The 23,088-nt window shown below is 42.2% G+C and overlaps 1 protein-coding gene across 1 annotated transcript in view; it reads right to left on the reverse strand.

Annotated features, from left to right (window-relative positions):
* VWA8 (von Willebrand factor A domain containing 8) overlaps positions 1-23,088 on the reverse strand; it is a 405,888-nt gene that overhangs the window by 315,696 nt on the left and 67,104 nt on the right. Inside the window, exons 5-9 of the mRNA XM_075563021.1 lie at positions 16,131-16,298; positions 10,534-10,698; positions 10,028-10,077; positions 8,349-8,457; positions 7,512-7,616 (exon numbers count right to left, since the gene is read on the reverse strand). Of these exons, the coding sequence (XP_075419136.1) occupies positions 7,512-7,616; positions 8,349-8,457; positions 10,028-10,077; positions 10,534-10,698; positions 16,131-16,298 (597 nt within the window). The remainder of the gene's footprint in view (positions 1-7,511; positions 7,617-8,348; positions 8,458-10,027; positions 10,078-10,533; positions 10,699-16,130; positions 16,299-23,088) is intronic.

Below are 23,088 nucleotides of genomic sequence, written 5' to 3' on the forward strand. Positions count from 1 at the left end.
CAGATTAAGGGACATTCTGGACTTCACACTTTCTCCTACAGCTTCCTACCTTGTCCCACTTTATATCCATTAATAAGGCCTATTATTCCACCTCTGAACCATTTCTCACGTCCCTTCGTTGCCTGTGCTCAATGCCTACTCTGCTTCAGGTCTTTATTGATATTCACCAGTTAGTCATCATGATGCTATAAAAACAAACACAACCCCTTAGCATCGAGTCAATTTCACCTCAAAGCAACTACACAGGAAAGATGAGAACTGCCCCATAGGGTTCAAGGCCGTACATCTTCACAGGAGAACTGGGCCACATCTTTCTCCCACCGAGTGGTTAGTAGGCTCCAACAGACGCATTTCTGGTTAGGAGCCAAGCAATGAGTCACTGCACCTCCTGGGTTTCCATTCATTATATTATAGTGCTATAAAGTCATTAAATCAAAGTAGATATTTATTTGCATGAGAACAGATTGGATTCATTTCTGTATGCCCAGATTTCTGTATGCATGTAATCAGCTGCTACATTATGCTCAATTAATGCTTGTTGAATTGAAATGAAAACACTGATACAAGATCCTTCCAAGTTTCTTAGCAAAGACTAGATATAGTTCAGATTACTTAATCAATGGATAAGTAGAGACACAATTCTTTCTAAATCCCCAAGGGAATTTATTGATTTAGTCATTGTTATGAGAAAGGCCGACCTGAGTCAGTGTGAAACCAAGACATGGCCCTAAAACTCCAGGTGTCCTTGTTACTAGATTGTGGTAAAGCATACCTTTCTGAGATATGGACCAGGGTCGGAATGAGTCCATTTTCTTTAAGGCATTCTTAACTAAAAGCTAGAAGTGATTGTATAACATGTGTTTTAGAGGATGCACATCATTTAATGAGCACCAATTGGGGAAGGAAATCATTCTATTTTTTTATGGCTTGTTAATAAAGGGGGGGAGTCCTGTATTTTAGCCAACAATATTTTTAATTAAATACTATTATTGGGAGCTCTTACAACTCCTATCAAAATCCATACAATCATCCACTGTGTGAAGCACATGTGTACATTTGCTACCATCATCATTCTCAAAGCATTTTCTTCTACTTGAGTCATCCTATCACCTCCTCATTTCCCCCCTCCCTCCCCACCCCTCACTCCTTCATGAACCCTTGATAAGTTATAGATTATTATTTTCCCATCTTAGATCGTCCTCTGTCGCTCTTCACCCACTTTTCTATTATTCATCCCCCTGGGAGTGGATTTTATGTTGATCCTTGTGATCGATTCCCCCTTTCTACTCCCACTTTCCCCTTATCCTCCTTAGAATACTAAATAGACTACACAGTTTGCTCCAGAACTATCACCAAAGAAAGAGAACAATCAGCCAATATGTCGGTCCATCCTTAGAGTGGACGAACAATCAAACATGCTTGTATCCATTTGTAAAGTTCTTAAGAAAAAAGAAAGTTTTTTGGTTTTTTTTAAAAAAATTTTATTAAGCTAAAATAGATTTACCCCAACCTGACTGTCTACAAAGAGTCTAGAAAAGAACAAATATTATGCTTCAGCCCTTTACACAGTTAAGGCAAGGGACAATATCTGCCTTTTTCTGCTCTCAACTCATAAAAATCCCCTTCTCATTTTTTTAAAAACAGATCCTTAAACTATTTGAGGTACTTTCTGTTATTATAGGGCCTTTCCGTCATTTTTGTGTTCCCTTTCATTAGGATGTCAAAATAAAGGTCAAACAAAATCAAGCGATACGAGCTACATTCTTTAGAAAATGAAACACTTCACAGGTATTCCATAACTTCATGTAATTTGTATGACTAGTTTTAAAATTCAAGACCAGAAATATCTTAATCAAAGTGAATTTCTTGAAAAATATACAGACACTTGGTATCTAGATGTTGAATATCTTCTCAGTTATGTCATTAAAACCGGGACTTTAACCCAACTCAGCCCAATTCAGTCATGACCCATGAAGCAACATGTGAACAGAGCCAAATGTTTAAAATGTGAGTGAATCAGGATGCTAGTTGGATAGAGAAAATTACAGATTAAAGCCCAATAGAAATTTGCTCTTTACCATGTCATCACCCCCAACCCACCCTCCCAACACACACCAGGAGGTAACACGAAGGAATTGCAATGGAGCAGCACTGGGAGCAAAGCAACAAAGTCCCAGGGGAATTCTGAAAACAGACTTCGGACTCGAGGGGAAGGGCTTGGCACTGCATCAGACCCGATCAGAAAACATTCATAAGGGTCAGCAGACTGACCGGGAACTATTCATAGGCTTTTTTCTCTTTCTTTTTTTTCAAATGTATATCAATAAATATAGGTAGGAAAAACAATACCAAGGAGAAAAAAATGGAACTGATGCTTCCAGGGGACAGGTGTGAGGAGGAGGTAGAGGAAAAGGTGGAGGGAGTCAACAAACCCAGGGACAAGGGAACAAGAGATCTAAAATCAAAGCACAGAGAGCAGAATGACGGTCAAATATGATAGTGGGACAGGAGGAAAGTAAAAGGAAATAGAGAAAAGAACTAGGAGGAAAAGACGGATAGAGGTATAAACATAGACATGTACATATGTAAATATATTAATATATAATTATAGGGATTTGGGTATATCTATGAATATATATTTATAGGTTTGGCATTAAGGTAGCACACAGACATTGGGCCTCAAGTCCTCCCTCAATGCAAGAACACTGTTTTAATAATCTAGCATTCTGTGACACTCACCTTTCCGACGCAATTGCTGAAGTCAAAATGGGTGCATAAGCTAATGTGGTGAAGAAAGCTGATGGTGACTGGCTATTAGAAGATATAGCGTCTGGGGTCTTAAAGGCTTGAAGTTAAACAAGCGGCCATCTAGCGGGGAAGCAAAAAAGCCCACATGGAAGAAGCACACCAACCCATGTGATCGCGTGATGTTGATGGGATAGAGTGTGAGGCATAAGGAGACCCAAAACAAACAACCTTTTCAATGCAAACAAGGAGGGTTGCAATGGAGACCCAAGCCCATCTGTAGACAATTGGACATCCCCTCACAGAAGGGTCACCAGGAAAAAGAATGAGACAGTCAGGTTGCATTACAGAACACACAACATTCCTCTAGTTCAGCGGTTCTCAACCTGTGGGTCATGACCCCTTTGAGGGTTGAAGGACCCTTTCACAAGGGTTGCCTGATTCATAACAGTAGCAAAATTATAGTTATGAAGTAGCAACGAAAATAATTTTATGGCTGGGTGGGTCAACACACCCGAGCTGCATTAAAGGGTCAGTGTTAGAAAGGTTGAGAAGCACTACTCTAGTTCTTTAACGCTTCCTCTCCCCACCTCCCCCCAACATCATGACCCTAGTTCTACCTTACACATCCGGCTAGACCAGAGCATGTACACTGTACAGATAAGAGCTCTCAACACACGGAACCTAGGACAGAGAAACCTCTCAGGAACAGTAATGGGAGTAGTGATACCATGAGGGTAGGTGGGGGAGAAATGGGGAACCGACTTACAATGTTTGACATATTAAACACCCCACCACCCCACAAAGGATGAACATTAACATGAGCAAAGGGAGACAGTGGGCAATACAAGATATTAAAATAATAATTTATCATTTTTCTGGGGTCCATGAGGGTGAAACGGTGGAGATGGAGGGGGAATAAGAGGAACTGATACCAAGGGCTCAAACGGAAAGAAAATATTTTTATATGATGCCAACATATGTACAAATGTGCTTGATACAATTGATGTATGAATTGATAAAAGAGCTATAAGAGTCCCCGGCAAAATGGTTTGTAAGATTTAAAAAAGTGAAACTTATGAAAACAAGAAGAGCATGTTCATTGCAGCAGGCAAACCTCTTGATTAGCTGAGTCAGAATAAAAGGTACCCAATTCAAAGACGGCGCCATGTTGAATGCATGTTGCTCTTAGTCCTGGCATGATCCCAGGTCGTGCACCAGGCAACTGAGTCTACTATTCTAAGGCTGTGACCTGTAATCTTTCCCATTCCAGATCACCCCAATTTTGAAACGTGGGGTTTGTGACAGTTTCATAATCTGTCAACTTACAAAGGGGTGGAGTCTAGCCTGCCAATCAGGGCACAGCTTGATGACCTAATCTGGAGGCACAAAGGAGATAAACAGCTCACTGGAGGTGGGACACACTCACTCCCTGGGAGACGTTCCTGTTGACAAGACACATGGAGCCACTCGGATGGCAGCCAGAGCCTTGGAGCTGGAGAAGCCACGCGGAGACCCACGCCAGCACTGAGATGCTTTCACCGCCACTGGATCCAAAAGACTTTCCACCCACTGACCTGTGATCTTCCTGCATTCAGTATCATCGAATGGCTGTGTGAGTCTAAAGAGGAATTTATGGCCTAGTATAGACACATGGGGCAATATTGGACTTATGGACTTAATCTGGACTGAGCAGGGATGTTTTCTCAATGTACAATTGCTCTTTGATATAAAGCTCTCTATTACACACATGAGGGTCTCCCTGGATCTGTTTCTCTAGTCAACCCCAGCACAGGATCTGTGTGGTTTTGCCTCATCGTACATGATGAAACCAGTTGGAAGTGGTTGAGAGTCCTGATAAACACTTTACATTGCTTCGTTTTTATCCCAGCTTCCCTAGCAGCGTTTCCTCCCTGAATAGCTGCCCTTGTTCCCAGACGTCTGCAGGGCACCAAGGGAGCTTATAGGGAATTACAACCTGTTATCTTAAACACCAGGGGCTCTACTTCCATTGTAACTTGACTCAGACATTGATTAAATTTAAAAATGAGTTCTAGTTCTACTTTTTGTGGCACCTGGAATAACCAGATGCACTACATAATCAGAAAATGTTAGTTTCTGACTCCTAGAAACTATGAATTAATTTCTCTATTTCTCATTTCAAATGGCTCTTCACTACCCGTCACTTTCATATCCTTTCTCCTTCACCCCTTCTCTTGTCTCCAATTCCCCGTCACGCATGCGTTCCCCGTGCCCTTCGCTCTCGCTGACTTCTTTGTCTCCTAGCAGAGGCTGGTGTGCTCTGGCCCAGCCCTGCTTCTCTTCTACGCCGCTCGCCCTTTCCTCAGCCCCTTCCTTGACCACGGCTCCCCTTTCTCCTGTTCTGTCCCTCACTACGCTTCCAGCTACACTCCTCTGAGGAATTGCTGCTGCTATTTTTATTATTACCATCACCAAATCAATGAAAACAATATTTCTGTGGGTTCTTGGCCTCGTCGATATGAAACAAACCAAAAAAACCCACTGAGGTAATGACAATGCTCTACTCTTCTGAGTTCTTGTCTTCCTGGCTGTGCAGAGGATACTTCTGAACTAGCAGCCAACGGCTCTGTGTAGGCTCTGAGTAAGGGAGAAACAAATGCCATTTCATATGCTTTGGACTACAGAACCTTGGCCTACAGAAAATGAAGATACAATTCATACAGTGACAAGAATTTGGGGCTCACATCAGGCCTACTACTTAGAAATAAATCTGCACTTTGGGCAAAGGCAAAACTACAAAGGGGAGAAAATAGGCTACTTCTCATTAAAAAGGAATTAATTTGAATGAGTAAATAAATCTCTGCTAAGGGGCATCACTTTTAAATATTTAGGATCCTTGGCCCTTAGAAAATTCTGTGGTTAATTATATAATTAGGAAATTATGTCACACGTATTTTAAAACCATGCCCCATTTTTATGTCACTTATGACAAAAAGAGAGATTCATTAGTTTAAATGCTATTACCAGATTTATCTATTAAATGCTTATTCTTCAAGTTAGTAATTTAATTTATAGATAGGTATAAGTCAGTGTTACATTAAAGAGCCACTTTTAAATTTGAAATAATTTTTAATGTACAGGAAAGCTTCAAGGCACCTTAGTACAAAGAACAAATATTTTTTCTTTACAGATTCCCCAATCGTTAACATTGTACCTTGTTCACTCCTTTCTTCCTACCCTCACTTGTGTGCCTGTTTGATATCACACACACACACAGACACACACACACACACACACACATTATTCTTTGTTTTTTGAACTATTGGAGAGCAAGCTGAACACATATTCCAGCATCTCTAACCATTCCTGTTATCTCTTTGCCCCAAATAGGACTTTTGCCAACATATTTGTTAAGTCCCCAAGAAATCAAGGTTGGTATAGTACTACTGGATAAGCCACAGATTTTATTCAAGTTTTGCCAATTTGACAAGAACATCACCATTTCCTGTTTGGTCTAGAACCCAATCCAGGAACATACAGTGCATTTAGCTGACAAATCTCTTCCATCTCCCTCAGAACCTGTGCAGATGCTCGGCTTGCCCATCTTCCATGGCCTGGAGAGTTATAAAGAACGCAGGCCTTTCACTCTGGGGGTGCCCCTCAGTAGAGGTCCATATGCTCTTCCTTGTAGCCACACTGACACCTGGACTGGGAGCACGAGCATCCTCAATGTGAGGCGGAGCTTTCCTCAGTGCACACTCGGTGTGGATTGGTCCCGCCTTCTGGTCAAGTTGGTGTTTGCCATGAAAACACCATTGTCTTGGCTTTCCACCAGTTGAATATTTTGTAGGAGACATTCTGAGATTATGCCAACTTCCCCTTCCTCATAAACCCCCCTGTCTTAACTTTCACGAGATTTCTTCCTTCCTTCCTCCTTCCTTCCTTCCTTCCTCCTTCCTTCCTTCCTTCCTCCTTCCTTCCTTCCTCTTTTACATTTATGAGCAGGCATTCTACACAGAGGAAGCATGTATTTACTCACATGCCAGCTCTTCTTTCATTTATAGTGTTGTCATTTTGATGGGTGCAAACAAGCCACTTGTTGAAAATTTCCATACTTTCTGGTATAACAAGAGGTCCCAAATGAGTTCTGTGACTTCCCTGTCTCAAACTCTGCATTAACTCTTTTCCCAAAGAATTGTTTTTATTCTTCCAAAGAATCTTAATTCCTTTCCAGGGAGCCTGGTATTTAGAAACCAAACTCTGTCCAAGTACTTGGTAAGACCATTGCTTCTGCGTGTCATTGCTTTCTGGCACTTTCAGCTGGGAAATACATACATGTACACATGCACAGACGCACTGACACTATATGTATCTGCTACGTATGTTGAAGAAGACGTGAGTCATAACATCTCCAATTCCAATCCAACATTTTCAGGGTTCTTTCTTGCTTTCCTTTTCTCAATATTTATAACCTTTTTCCAACACTGAGAAACATAGCTCCCATTAACCTCATTATATTCAATGGTTTCCTTTATTTGATCAACATAAGCATGGCCTCAATCACCCCCAAGCACCTCTGCGCTCGCTCCCTGGTCACTGGGTACCAAGGCCTCCAGGCCTAGATAGAGAGAAAGAAAGAAAGGCAAGGGCAGGGAGGCAAGATGGGCAAGGGAACTAGGGAGGAGAAAGGGGAGGCAAGATAGGGAAAGGAGAGATGTGAACATGGGAAGTAGGGAAAAAGGAAAACTAAGAGGGGAAGATGGGAACTGATTTCAGATACTCACTTTTAAAACATCTTCCACAGCCATCTTCCCCTCATGTCCTAATAGTATAGTGTACGGGTAAAGCCACTGGATGGCATGTTTGACTGACATCATAGGAAAGAAATCCTATGTAGGACCAAAAACATATAGGAATCAAGAACTGATAAATACTCAAAGAAAATGTATTTGAAATGGTTACTGATTATTTTCTTCGGAAATTTTCTACAAGTCTACAAAAGCGAAATGTCCGCGGTGGTCTTCTTCTGCTCCACCCCCTTCCCCTCGGTAATTTCAGCCGCTCACTTTGCAGCTACAATGATGGCTTCGACATCTCGGCTCCTCGTCCTCTCTCCCGACTTACCAATCTGATTTGGCCTATTGCCCCCTTGTAAGACACCGCAAACAGCGCCCCCTTCAGCACTATAGCTCATAATCCAAGACAGTGTATCTGCAGCCTCCCTGGATTATTCCAGCCCTCCCCAGGACTATGCCAGCACCTTCCAGGGGTTGGTATTGGCTTAAAATATATCCCACACCACTGAACAGTTTATTACATGGAAAACAAAATTAATGCCAGCCTTCGCATTACTTACAGGAGAAAAAGGCACAGCAAACTGAAACCATGAATCCCCAGTGATTACCTTTCTACTTTACCACTTTTGGGTATTAAGACAAACCCAGAAATTTCAACTCACAGTGGTAAGTTTCCAAGACTGTAAATGTTTACAGGATTAGAAGACCCCCTTTCTAATCCTCCTCCCATGAAGCGGCTAGTGATTTCAAACTGCTGAACTCCTAACACACTACACCACCAAGGCGCGCTACATTCAGGTACGCCCGCCATTGATTTATACATACCAGGATTTGAACTGCAGCTGGCAAACTATCTAACGGAAAATCTGGAAGTCCAAGAGTAGAAGATTCTTGAGAACACAGAGTTGTGGCAAAGGACAAAAGCTGAGACACTCTAGGGGGGAAACAATAAGGCATTTTTATTCTCATCAATTCTGAGATTTTAAAAAATAGCGTTTCTTAAATTGTGGTAAAAATATGCCCAACAAAGCTTTCACTGATTGGCACAGTTTCCTCAATGTAGCACCCACTGCATTCTTCCTGGTGTGCAGCCTTTGGCACTACCTTTCCCGCTCCCGTTGGCATACATACACTCAGTGCCACACAGCAAACCGTGCCCCCTTCCCCCCCTCCCTCCTATTGCCGGCCATCGCTAGCCATCTTTGGTTTCTATATCTTTGTCTGTTTCGTGCAAACAAGAGCATACAGTAGTTGTCCTTTTACAACTGACTCCTTTCACTCAGCAGAAGGTTCTCTAGGTTAGTCCATAAGGGCTTCATGCTCATTATGGCTAAGTAATAGTCCATTGTACATGTGTATTTAACACACGTGCCGGTGGACATCTCACTTGCTTCCACCTTTCAGCTCCTGGGAAAAGCTGCAGCAATGAGTGGTGCGTAGATCCTGTGTGTGCTCCCGCTTCACCTCTGCAGGTTCACCCCTAGGAGCGGGACTGCCGGGTCTCATGCTAGTTTGTGTTCTACTTTCTCTTAGTAAGTTTTAAAAGTTGCATGTATTTTTTTAATATCAGGCCTTTATTGAAAACCCCCCACTCATTTTTAATAAACAGTGTCTGAACTGCGTGACACAGTCCTTTAGTGGGTCAAATAGTTCATGTGTATAAACTATTTTGTCTTTGGCTGTCCGTACACTTGTTGTCACATCTGATAATCCATCATCAAGAACAAGGTCCCATGTTTCTGCCATGACGTTTTCTTCCAAAGTCTTTAATGGTTTTGCTTTTCACAGGGTGGTCCGTGATCCAGCTGCTTTGGTTTTTGTGTGTGGTGTGAAACACGTTCCCGATGTGTTCTGCATGTGGCAATCCAATCTTCCCAACATCATTTGTTGAACAGACTCCTCTTTCCCCATTTGATGGACTTGGCATACTCTCATTAGAATCTTAAGGACTAATGGTTCTATATTATAATATCACATTTTAAATTACAGAAGCTCGTTGGGTAAATGGGCATATTTCCTATATCTGCCAAAACAGGTGAAATTTTTCACAATTTGGCCAAAGTTTATTCTGTCAACCTCAACTTTCAACTCTCTCAATCCGTAAAATCAACTCTATCCACCAGGGACTTTTCTTTCCCCCAGGCACAAGCCATATACTCTCACCTCCAGATCTTTTAAAACATCCTCATGGGGCAGTGGGGCAATGGGGGGGGGGCACTCATCTCAAATACCAATGCATTTGTGAAGTCCTTATAAAGTCTCAACCAAATATTTGGAAATGATGGGACTTACAACATTGTGTTAAGCTAAGGGGTCCATAGATCTTTGAACTCTACTCAGTCTTGAGTTCCTAGTTATCAGAGATCATGTCTTACTAATCCTATCACCAGGGCTTACAACAAGACAGACAGGAACAAATTATTCAAAGAACAGATGCTGGATAAATGAATAGGCAAAACCAATTCGATGTAAGTATTCATGTATTTATAAAAATATAAGCTTACTTCTCAGCGGGAACATTGGTTCCAATTGAATATAGCAGCTTAAGTTGGTCCTAAAACAACAAAAACATAGCAATTAATATGGAACATAAAATATGCTATGAAGACATAATCCATGCTTTCAATTAAACAGACACAGTAGCTGCAGCAATGGACTCCCCCATGGCAGCAATTCCGAGGCCGGCACCATCTCGGGAGGATCTCATTCTGTTGCAACCAGGGTGCTATGGGCCAGAACCAACTGGCCAGTACCTAAGAACAAGTGATACCAAAGAAATCATTCCTTGATAAAAGTCATTTTCTGAAAGTCAGCTTTCTTTTTGAAGTCTGGCAGAACTGATGACGCCTCGATAATTCTTCATCCTGTTTCCAAAGATGTTCTTCGTCCTTCTTCCTTAATTAATTATTAAGGGGGAATATTTACAAGCAAAATAAAATGTATCTAATAACTGAGTTTGTTGTTATAAATGGAATATATATATATATAATTTCTACTTAGTCACACTTACCTTGAAAGGTAGATAGTAAATATCTCTGGCTTGAAATCGAGATCGGAGGGGCGGGTCTAGTGGGTTCCCAGAGTACTTAGGGACTGGCAAGCCCAAGGCAATCACTCGGAAATTTTCACTAACCCGGACAATCTTCCAGGCATCCAGCTCTGTTTTGGGATGATCCTAAAAGAGTAAGGCATCAAAATTACAGTGTAAATGATGCAGATTACACTGTGAGTGCTCCCAGGCTAAGTCCTTATCACTAAGCTAACTGAACGTGGGGACCCCTCCACGCCAGGATTGGAGTTCCAGGGACGGCTCATAATGCGCAGACTGGAGTTTGGACGGAGAAGCAGTCGAGCAGTCTAGGAAGGAAGGAGCTCTGGGCATAGGCGGGCACAGAGGCACGTGGCTGTGCTCTGCTCCATCCAAATTCTAGCCCATAATAAACACAGTGGCTCTTGGCAGAGTGCATGAATTCATTACAACTCGGAATAAATGAAATTATTTCTCAAATTTAACCTTTAATCAAAAGGACTAACACTAGGTGACTCGGACAAGGGTTTTCGTCAGATTCACTGGAAAGCAGAAAGGATGTAGAAACCAAGAGTAGAATCTTCAGAGAGAGCTGGATGTCTCCATTCGCTACTTACCACAAAATGATGACAAAGATATAAATGCTTACAAGATTCATTAAATAATAACACCAAAATTCTATTATAATTATCCCATGGAATCATTGTTATTTTGAGATAGTCAAACATAGTAGATTAACTCTAGCTAGACATAAGTGGGTACTGAATCGTCATATTTAAGCTTTTTTATAAAAATTATCTTAAGGCAATATTCTTTGTGTAAGAGTTTACATATACAGAAATCAAATTTATTAATAAAAGTTATGTCTCTCTACCTATATTTACTCTGGGAAAAGATCCTTCTCAATTAAACAAGAATAAATATCCTTGTGCACTAAAAGACTTTTGATGCTATATTCCAAATTTCTATCCAATCTAATATATTCAAATAATTCTACTGTATAAAATTCTACTTCACAAAGATATGACTTGTTAAGTGCTCCTATACCAAAATGACTCATGTCACAATTAATTTTTCCAAATGATGTATTTAAAATGGTGTATAGTTCCTTGAGGTAAATATACAAAAATGTTATTTTGTAATTAGAAATTATGTACAAAATAATGGTCTGCAAAATACCCACCAACTTCTAAAAGCAGTTAATCATAGTTATTTCAATAAATTAATTATAACAACATACATGAATAATTTAACTTTATCCTATTGCTTAAATCCCCAATTTTTTTCTTTTACCAGCTGCCACTGAATCTCTCCCAGCTCACAGTAATCCCATGTGCACCGGCGGAGCAGCGTGCTCTGCGGGGTTTTCAAAGATGGATTTTCCAGAAGTCAATGGGCAGGAACACAGCGGTGGACTTGATTCTCCAATTTCTCCGTGAGCCCTCGAGCCCATTACCTACTTGTAATGCTCAGGGTCTCCGCCTCCCTAACTGTTTGGGGGTCTGTTAAGCATCGTTGAGTTCTGCCACATAGCCACCCTGGGCACACAGACAGAGGCCCTGCAGCAGCGCACAATTGTGGAACCCGTTGCTACAGCCACTGTGTCAGCCCAGCTTGTAAAGGATCTTTCTTCTTTATCACATCACTTCTACTTGACCAAGCACGAGGTCCTTTCCAGGGACGGGTCTCTCTGATAACATGTCCAGAGCATGTGAGACAGCCTGATTCTAAGAAGTATTCTGGCAGCATTTCTTCCAAGGCAGACTCTGTTCTTCTGTGGGTCACGGCACTTTCAGTACTCTTCACCAACACCGTCATCCAAGTGCATCCATTCTTCTTCGGTCTTTGCTCACTGTCCAACTTTCACATGCAGAGGAGGCATCTGAAAATACCATGGTTGGGTCGGGCATCCTTTAGTTCTCAAAATGACCTTCTTGCTCTTTAACACTTTAAAGAGGTCTGTGCAGCTCTGTGATTTGTTGGCTGCTGTTTCCACGAACACTGATTAGAGCCAATGAACCCCTGACCATTTCCATCTTTTCTCTGCTTAACAAGATGTTGTCTATTGGTACAGTTGTGAAGATTCTTAAAATCATTTTATGTTTTCTTTACATTGAGTTGCAATCTATACCGAAGACTGCAGTGTTTGATTTCCATCAACCAGTCCGTCAAGCCCTCACGTTCAGCGAGCAAGACCGTGGCATCTGCACACCACTGTTAATGACTGGACTCCGACGCTGATGCCACGTTCTTCTTCGCCTAGTCCGGCTTCTGGGGTTATCTGCTCAGCACACAGATGGAGCAAGTGTGGTCAAAGTATACAACCTATGACGTATTGTTCCTGATTTTTAAACCATAGTTGCCTTGTTCTGCTCAAATGATTGCCTCTTGGTCCAAGTACAGGTTTTTAATGAGCACAGTTGAGTGTTATGGAATTCCTAATCTTTGTCATGTTATCAGAGTTTATTAAGCTCCAAGTGCCTTCGCACTGTCAATAAAACAAATGTTTTTCAGGTGTTCTCTTCCAGCAAGATCCATCTAACGGAATGCATCCTTCACTCCACACCTCTTCCAGCTTCCATTCCTGACAGCTCCCAGGAGGTGTGCTGCTACCGTGAGCTTTTAAAATCACTCTCAACGAAATTTCACTTGCACGTGATATTTATGATATTCTTTGATAATTTCTGAATTTGGTTGGGATCCTCTTTCTTTGAGATAAGTTCTTATATGGATCTCCTCCTGTCAGTTGGTTGTCTTCCAAATGTCTTGGCATAGACGAGTGAATGGCTCCAGCGTTGCCTCAGATTGTTGGAACATTTCCATTGGTATTCTGTCCATTCCAGGAGCCTTGTTTCTTGCCGATGCTTCAAGCACGGCTTGTACTATTTCCTTCGATACTATAAATTCTTGATTATAGGCTACCTTTTGAAACAACTGAACACTGAGCAATTCTTTTGTGATGTAATTCCTCTAGTATCCTTTCCATCTTCTGATGCTTCCTGCATCATTCAATCTTTTGCTGATAGAACATTTCATTATGACAACTCGAGGCTTAGGGTTTTTTTTTCTTTCTTTTGAGTTCTTTCAGCGTGACAAACGCTGGACACGTGTTCTCTGTTGAACGGTCTAACTCTGGGTCTTTACACATTTCATTACGGAACCTTTCAAACTGTTCTTTAAATTTTTTCCATTCAGTTCTTTTACCTAAGCACTACTTCCATTCCTTGTGGGTACTCAGCACTAAAGAGGAAATTTCAGTCTCCTGAAACCCATTTTGGTCTTTTCTTTCTTCCTTGTCTTTGTTATGACCCAGGGTTTTCTTTCTGTGTGATGTGCTTGATGCTATCTCACACGCACCTTCTCTGCTGAAGGCATCCGATCTGTTCTTCAGATGGTCTCTAAATTCCAATGGGCACTGCTCAAGTTCCTATTTTGGCTCTCCTGAACTTCTTTTACTTTTCTTCAGTTTCAACCTGAATTTATATGAGCAATTGATAGTGTAAACCACAGTCAGCTCCTGGCTTTGTTTTGGGTGATGATGTTGAACTTCTCCACTGACCCTCTTTACCAAGTAAGATCCTGTATATTCCATCCGGTGAGGCCCACACGTACAGTCACCAGTTAGGGTGTTGCTAGTCTTGTAAAATTCTATCATGCAATTTCTGTCACCAACACTGTATTTTCCAACTACTGATCCTGCCTCTTTGCTTCCAAGTTTTGATTTCCAATCACCAGTAATCATCAAGGCATCTTGGTTGTATGTTTGGACAATTTCAGACTGAAGAAAGGGGGGAATTCTTCAGTCTCTTCATCATTAACTTTAACAGTTGGTGCATAAATTTGAGTGAAAGATGTATGAAATGGACTTAATTATGGGTCTATAGATATTATCATATCACAGACAGCATGGTCCTTCATGATCGATCTTGAAATTCAAGAGGAATGGTATTGAATGCGTCATCCAAAAGACCATTTCATTTTGGACAACTGCCAAATTTTCTAGGTTCATACTTCATATACTCCAGGTTCCAATTACTAATGGATGCTTGCAGCTGGTTCTTCGCATTTTGAAATAAAGCCCAACCACTCACAAATGAAGGTCCTGAAAGCTTGAGTCCATCCGCACCATTAAAGTCAACTGTGAGGAGGCAGCTTCTTCCCGGTCAGAGTTTGCCTTTCAGCCCGAGGGGCTCAGCTTTCTGCATTATGTTGGACAATGTTCCATTAACACCCAGTATTTCAAAATTTTCACTACTATTCTAAAGTCTTCAGTGACTAATCCTTCAGAGGGAGACCACTTATTCCTTCTTCTTAGTCTCTTCTTGGTCTGGGAACCCTGCTGAAATCTGTCCACCATAGTTGACAATATTTGAAATACTGGTATAGGTCAAATATGCTGATGGTATAGCTTCCAGTAACGACAACCTCACCTCAGCCACCCCAGGGCAACCAACTAACCAAGGAGTGATGGATATCCTTATTTAACTCGATGACTGTATAGGAAGAAAAAATCTTTAGATAGATCACAAAGAATACTACTTCACTAGACATCGAAAACACCATTTAGAAACTCACACACACAGTAAAGAAAGACTGCTAAGAGGGTTACAGAAAAAATACATGTGCACCACAGGAATGAGAAAGGAACCCTCTGGCCCTCCTGGCACAGCACATCACTTCAGCTGGGCTCTCTAGTGCCAACATTTAGCATTTAATGCGCATAGTGCATTCTCAGCTTGTATCAGCACCCTGAAAGGGGGGCCAAGAAGCATAAGACACAGATTTTTCCAGGGAAATTTGCTTTGGCTAGTAAAATTAGAACGTATGTATCTTTTCAAGGCAGCTGTGACATTCCTACAGATGAGAGACAAAGTAACCAGTCACTGACAGCTGGGACGCCAGAGAGAGCTTCAATTGAGATAGCTGAGTGAACAAGGGCTAGCTATCTTGCTTTCATTTATGACATCCCATGACCCTTTCTTTGCAGTCTCTGAAGAGCTCTGCCCTCCCTCATCCCTGCCCTCTTTATGCATGTTTGTACCACACTCCATTGCAGTTTTTCATAGAGTCAGGAAATAGGCACGGACCATCGATCTACCAGGTGCTAGACATTGTCTGGGAGTCTGAGATAACGCCACTGAGAAAAGCTTCTCCCTTGTGAAACGTGCATTCTAGGACAGGCAAGAACTGGACTTCAGTCTGCTCTGTGTCCCCGACGCCCAGTGCTAGCCAGCAGTCACTGGACTTCTCGTGGACAGGCCTAGAAAGAATGGAGACACAGGGAGGGGGACAGAGTTAAGAAAGGGAGCAAAGAAAGAAGTGGAAAAGAGGGAAAAGGGAGGAGATATAGTGGTAACTGCCCCCCAAAGACAGCAAAAGTCTGGGAGGTCTTTGAACGTGGTCTGTGAACACAAAAGCCTGTAAAAGTGCCGACTCCTGACTGGACTTCAGCAGTCGAGCAACGGTAAGGGCACCTGGCCACTTGTCCTTGCTCTGACGGACCCAGGACGTCTGCAACAAAATGGCAACCCGGCACAAGGCTCAGCGGTAAAGACGCAGCGCGGCTGTCCACGTCTTACCTGGAGCAGTTTGTCGTACCGCTCGGCAGACATGAGGAAGCGGCCATCTTCGAGCTGCATCTCCCTGTTCTCCAGCAGGTTGTTCAAGACAGGCAGCACATTCCTCTCGGCCTTTTCCAAACCTTCCAAAACGAGGATCCGGCCCTCTGTGGCGGCTCGAACTGCACACTATTTCCAAGAAGCAAAGCAAAATGAAAACATGGAAGGGCAGGGCTGGGCTCAGTTCACCTGCGACGAAATTAAACTTGCGGTTCCTATCATAGGGACCAGAACTTCTTACCTCTTCAGATCTGTTCCTTATGTACCAACTGAAAAGATTGGAAGAGATGATCTCGAAGGTTCTGTAATGCTCTATTTCAAATTTAAAGCATTTAAAATCTTACCATTTTAGAGTACGTGAGGAGGATTCAGAAATTTGGTGGAAAAGTGGAATTACGTGATAATGGAGTTTTCCCATAAACTTTATAAAGCACCCCCCCCCAGTTCAATGAGCTAGATAATAGCTATCTTTGCATATATAACCCAAACCAAACTCACTGCCATCGAATCAATGCTACTCATAGCCCAGTCTTTCTCCCTCGGAACTGCTGGTGGTTTCGAACTACCAACCCTGGAGATCAAAGCACAGTGCGTAACCACTCCTCTACCAGGACTCCTATCTTTGGGTATAGCCATTATAATCTATCTTTGGGTATAGTCATTTTAATCTGTATTCTACACAGATGACTACATCAGTGAAGATAATTCATGTTCTATCTATACCACAAACTTCTTAAGAGGATCAAGTAAGCTAGGTGAGTGCTTACAGGCTGAATGGTTTGTAAAGACAAATCACCATGAAAATGAATCAAGTATGATATTTGATGCTGACAACACTGCATAAAAACATACTTATAAAACAGAAAAGGTTTCAGGTTTCATATTGGTGAAAGCACAGTGAATATAGCCATAGTCTTGTCAATCTTCTAATTAAACCTTAAGAAAACCAGCAGTGGCGGAAAAAAGAGATACAAAGCACACTTCAAATGCAAGAGAGTGGATGTGAGGGCGATCTGGCTGCGACATCCATTCAGCCAGTGATAATTCGGCTGATCTGGCTGGGTAGGCCTGTGTCGCCTTCCTCCCTCGGTGTGCGTTCCTCCTGAAGCTGCAGTTGAGGACAACCTTCCCTGATAGGAGGACCGTCCTTCAGTCAAGGGTACATGTGTAGCTGTGCTCCCCTGCTAGACCTCCAAACAAGCTCTCAATGCAAGACTTTTTTAAAAAATCATTTTATTGGGGGCTCGGACAATTCTTATCACAATCCATACATATATCCATTGTGTCAAGCACATTTGTAGCCCACATCATTCTCAAAATATTTGCTTTCTATTATGAAAGAGACTTAAAAATTAATACAAATTTAAGAGACACAAATATCCTTAAGGTAAGAGATAATAAAAACTATAAATACTTTTAAGTTACTAAAGATTTGGAAAAAAGAGAAAGAGAAAATAACATATTTATCTTAAAATGCCAGGTTCTGGGGGAAAAAAACCGATTTCTCAGTCAAAATCCTTAAACTTTTGCTAAAAGTAAAATCTCAATGTCTTTCTCCTGCTGCATGCAACAATAAGAAGAAGATGGATGTTCCAATGTTGCTAAATCTTTTATCAGTCCCTCCTTGAAATTCTCCTTCTTTGGTCGCCATGGAACTGCATTTGCTTAGAAAAATATTCCTCTCTCTGCCTGCCCTATCATTTGGTAATACCCTGAATTAAAGCCCGAAACACTGGTCTTTGTGCCCTGCCAAGTCTTCCCTGAGCAATGACTCCTTCCCACCGCAAATTTCAGAATCATCTCTTGCAATCCAATGGATGTCGCCAACTCTGGTACCTAAGCACCTCAGTGTCACTGAGTGCCCCCTTCTCACTCCATACAAAATCAAGCATCCCTCTTATACTTGGTATTTTTCACCAGACCGGTGATTCTTATCTCATTTCCTACATTCAATTATCACCACATCCTAATGAATTCATTTTCTTAATAGTTCTTGAACTCATCCATTTCTACAAGTGCCTCTGGTTGAGGCCCTCCGGCCTCTCACTAGGAGCCCCTGGTGGTGCTGTTGAGTAAGCTCTGGACTGTCAGCAAGGTCAGTGATTGCTCAGGCTGGCCACTGCCATTAAGTAATGATCAAGCCTCAGGAGCCGTCGGCAGGGTTACTGTGTCAGAAACAACTCAATGGCAGTGGTTTGGAATGCTGACATCTCCGATCGCATCACTTCGTGAATTTATAAGCCTTCTATACCATCCTCAAGCTCCAGCCAACATCCAATCAGACCTCCACCAATCGGCCTGTGTCATTCTTCTTTCAAGCCCTTCGGTGACCTGGGGAGTCCAGGTCCAGCTCCCTGATTTGGCCTATAGACCTGTCACTTAATGATAGCACCCATCTGGATTTCTCTAACAATGAACAACTGGCTGCAATTCTCCCTGAAACTCCTACAGTAATCTTGCCTGCTTTGTTAGAAAATCTTTTTGGTTATACTCAACCCTTGCTTAAAATTTTCTTTTTTCCTACAGCAATTATCACAAACAAGATTTGAGCACCTGAAGCAGGAAACAAGCTATTAGCATATTTTCGAGACTTAATATTCAAAGATATCTCCTGAATAGCAAAGTGAAGCATTTCCAAGAATGGAAAGACAACGGGGCGGGCTGGTTAGGGCACTGCTGAGTCGAGCTTGCATGTCGCCTCGTTCTACTGGAAGGGGGACTCTTACACAGCTATGGAGCTTCGTTCATTGCAGGTGTCTGGATGCTGATAAAAATAGATGTTGGAAAAGCTATGGTACACTCATGATCATCATTCCAGTTTAAAAATAGGTCCAATTCATAAATCCTTCATCTCCACCATTAATCCATGCACTTTGATGATCTGCTACTAAACGGACACCCTATTGTAGAGGTTTAATTAAAATTAAAACTGTAAATGCGCGGATTGCAGCCCTTCCGGAACTCCTGTGGAACACACAGCACAACTCCCACCTCACTTGGGAAGCTGTGCCGAAGAGTGAGCCAGTCACAACCAGAAACTGCTTCTGATCAAATCTCAGGTTCCGGCTAACATCTCAACTGAGCGTCCTTTGCAAGAGCCGATTGCTTCCAGGGAAACTTAACGTGGAGCAGAAAGGAAACAGGTTCTGCTATTATAACTTGTTACGGAATTATCCAAAGGAGCTCATTTATTTTATCAATCTTTGCTATAAGGTAAACCAAATACTGCACAAGGGGGGCTTCTAAGAGTTCATAGAAAAATCTAATAAAAAACTAATGGAAATTGTCCATGAACTTTTGTTATGTTTTATTGTTTTCTTTCAACCTATTTTATTAGGACCTAATCCAGCTATCATACCATTCCATGCTTCCATCATATCAAGCAGTGCTATGTAATCGCTACCACAATCAGTTTCAAAGCATTTTCTTCCTTCTTGTCCTCCTTGACATCAGCCCCCACTACCGCTCCCTCCCCCCCCCTCTCCCGCCACACCCCCAGGAACCCTTATTCTAGTTACTGTCTCCACAGATTCACCCACCGTGGGCTTCATACCACAAAACTTAGAAAACATGTGTAGCGGAGTCAAGAAAGCTCCCAACAATCGCAAAATACCATAGGAGGCAAACCCCTCATAAAATAGAAACAGTAACTATTCAAAACCAGATCAAGCAGAAAGTGTCCCAAAAGGAAGAACAGATGACAAAGCGTAACCATTCGGATCAGATTCAACAAGTAATCTACGATAGTTGGCTCTACACTACGCTGTCTGGTGACAGAGAATTGCTCTCATCCCTGAACTGGGCTCAGAGGGAAATCACGGGAGGCTTAGTCCCCGTGTAGATGCTGAAAATGTAGGTGGGGCCTCCACTGTCATCCATAGCCTTCTGTACCCCAGAATCACATAATTTAAGCTCTGATATGATTCTCTCCTTTGGATTTGGATGATATAATTTATAATCCTTGGATCACGGATAGTGGTATGCTTCGTCCACGTGGGCTTCGTGGATGTCTCACTTGAATGACTGCTTGTTTGAAATCCAGACTTTGAGACCCCGGGTGCTATTCTTTCTGACACCCAAACTTTTTAAAAGCTTCACGTATTTGACATTTAAATATCTCATCATGCTGTTGTTGGTAGCTGCCATCAGGTCAATTCCGACTCTGAACAAACTCATGTGACAGACAGTGGCCACCGTGTTTTACTCCTGCCGTGCTGCTCCATAAGTTTGCACTGCTGGCCTTTCCATTAGCAGCCAAGTGCTCCTTAAATACTTCAAAGGAATGAAAATATGCGTCTTCTGAAACAACCCAAGAATTAGGCTGATCAAAAATGTAGTAGTTTCCCAACTGTGGGCCGAGAAAGGCACCCTTGACGCTGTGGGAAACACTGCAGATCTGTGTTGGTCGACCTCTGGAACACTTTAGCCTATCACGCATTAAATCTGTCCAGAGGGATTCAAAGTAAGCAAGAGGGAAAGATGAGACACAGAAGTCAAATACACAAACGATTCCTTTGCGCTGACCTAATGGGTTTGCTGTCCCCATAAAGAAGAGAAGGTAGTGATGGATGGGAAAAGAGCATGCTGGGCACAGGCCTCCTGAAACACTGACCAGTACCACACTTCTGCTCAAGACCGCCATGCTGTGGCACCGGTGCCAGGTGTGGGCACTCAGGTCAGAACCTCCCCCATTAAAGAACGACGGACATAGAACTCTGCCACTTGGCAAACACCATAGTGATAATTATGGCGAGTGAGAGTCATGAAGGGAGGCTAAAATTTGTGGGTGAAAGCATGATGCAATTGAGGATATTTGTACAGACCTTGGGTCTCGCCACCCAAAATGCTTATTAACTACAAAGGCAAAAATAGTCATGAGACCATGGAGACAGATCACATCAGTAGCAAATAAGGCTTATTGGTCTCGCATTGCTCCTCACATGCTGCCCTGAGAAGCGCACATCACCTGTGTGTGATCTTGCTGAACATGCACGATCCCAATCCATCTTAGAGTACATCGGACAAACTGACGTGCTGCACCATTCTACAGAAGAGCCGAATAATGTCTTCAGGGTATCAAAACCTTGAAAGACACACTGTGAGTTATGACCATTCCAAAGTGGAAGAGGCTAAGGAGACATAACCACTTAAGTGCGACCCTGGACCAGAGAATGGATCTCAGTGGGGCCGATGGCAAAGCTCAAAGAAGTCTTTGTCTGTTGTAGTGTGATCACTGTTCATTTACGGATTTGGTCATTTGACTAGGACTGTGTAGGATGTTAGCCCTACGGGAAGGTGGGCAGATGTTAAACAGAGCATCTTTGAAAACAGAGCCAGCTTTGCAACTTTTTGTAAATCTAAAATCATTTCAAAATAAAAAGGTTTTCTTTAAAAAAAAATTCTATACATCAAAACTGAGGTTTTAAAAACTCCTTCATCATTCCAGAATATACTCTTGTGACAGAAAGTAAATCAGTAATTGATAAAAATTCACCTATATCGTGCATAAGCAAATGTGGCGAAGAAGGCTGATGGTGCCCGGCCATCAAAAGATATAGCATCTGGGGTCTTAAAGGCTTGAAGGTAAACAAGCGGCCATCTAGCTCAGAAGCAACGAAGTCCACATGGAAGAAGCACACCAGTCTGTGTGATCATGTGGTGTCAAAGGGATCAGGTATCAGGCATCATCAGAACAAAAAATCTTATCATAGTGAATGAGCGGGGAGTGCAGAGTGGAGACCCAAAGCCCATTTGTGGGTCACTGGAGATCCCCTTGCAGAGGGGTCTCAGGGAGGAGACAAGCCAGTTGGGGTGCAATGTAGCAACGATAAAAAATGCAACTTTCCTCTAGTTCCTAGATGTTTCCTCCCTCCACCCCCCATCATAATCCAAATTCTCCCTTGAAAGTTTGGCCAGACCAGAGGATGTACACTGGTACAGATAGGAACTGGAAACACAGGAACTCCAGGGAAGATGATCCCTTCAGGACCAGTGGTGTGAGTGACGATGCTGGGAGCGTAGAGGGAGGGTGGGTTGGAAAGGGGGAACCAATTACAAGGATCTACATGTGACCTCCTCCCTGGGGGATGGACAACAGAAAAGGGGGTGAAGGGAGACATTGGACAAGGCAAGATATGACAAGATAATAATTTATAAATTATCAAGGGCTCATGAGGGAGGGAGGAGCAGGGAGGGAGGAAAAAAATATGAGTACCTGATGCCAGGGGCTTAAGTGGAGAGCAAATGTTTTGAGAATGATGAGGGCAATGAATGTACAAATGTGCTTTATACAATGATGTACGTATGGATTGTGATAAAAGTTTTATGAGCCCCTAACAAAACCATTTTTTAAAAATTCACCTACATCTCCTGGATACGGGGGCTCAATACTTCATTTCCTTGTAAAAAAAAAAAAAAGACAAAAAAACCCAAAATGAGTAAAGCCCAAACCAGAGTTACAGGAAAGAAGGAAAACAACCCTGCCTGGTGGAAAATGAGAGGGTAGGTGTCCTTGAAAAAAAGGAGGAGAAAAATTAGGAGTGCCATGATCGAAATGTGGGACATTATAAAATGTTTACACTTTTATATTTGTGGTGATTCTTGGAATTTTCTTACATACGAAAAATCAACAAATTTGACATATTATACCGCATTTAAAAAAAAAAAACTTCCATCAACGACATGGTCCATATCCCTAAATATGGCTGGGCTACTTGTGAAGAAGTCCTGCAGAGCTCTCCAAGCAATCAGTGGAGCACAATGAGGAGCATCATCAGGAAGGTGCTTTAGCGCATGGCTTCATTTACGTCTCTTCCTTTTAACCAGAACTAGATTAAACGGATCAAACGTTTTCCCTTACAAACCCACGTTCCCCAATTAAGTAACAAGATTTTATTATTGCTATTTTTCTATGGGAAAA

This window comes from Tenrec ecaudatus, chromosome 11 (genome assembly GCF_050624435.1).
Source record: "Tenrec ecaudatus isolate mTenEca1 chromosome 11, mTenEca1.hap1, whole genome shotgun sequence".
NCBI lineage: Eukaryota > Metazoa > Chordata > Mammalia > Afrosoricida > Tenrecidae > Tenrec > Tenrec ecaudatus.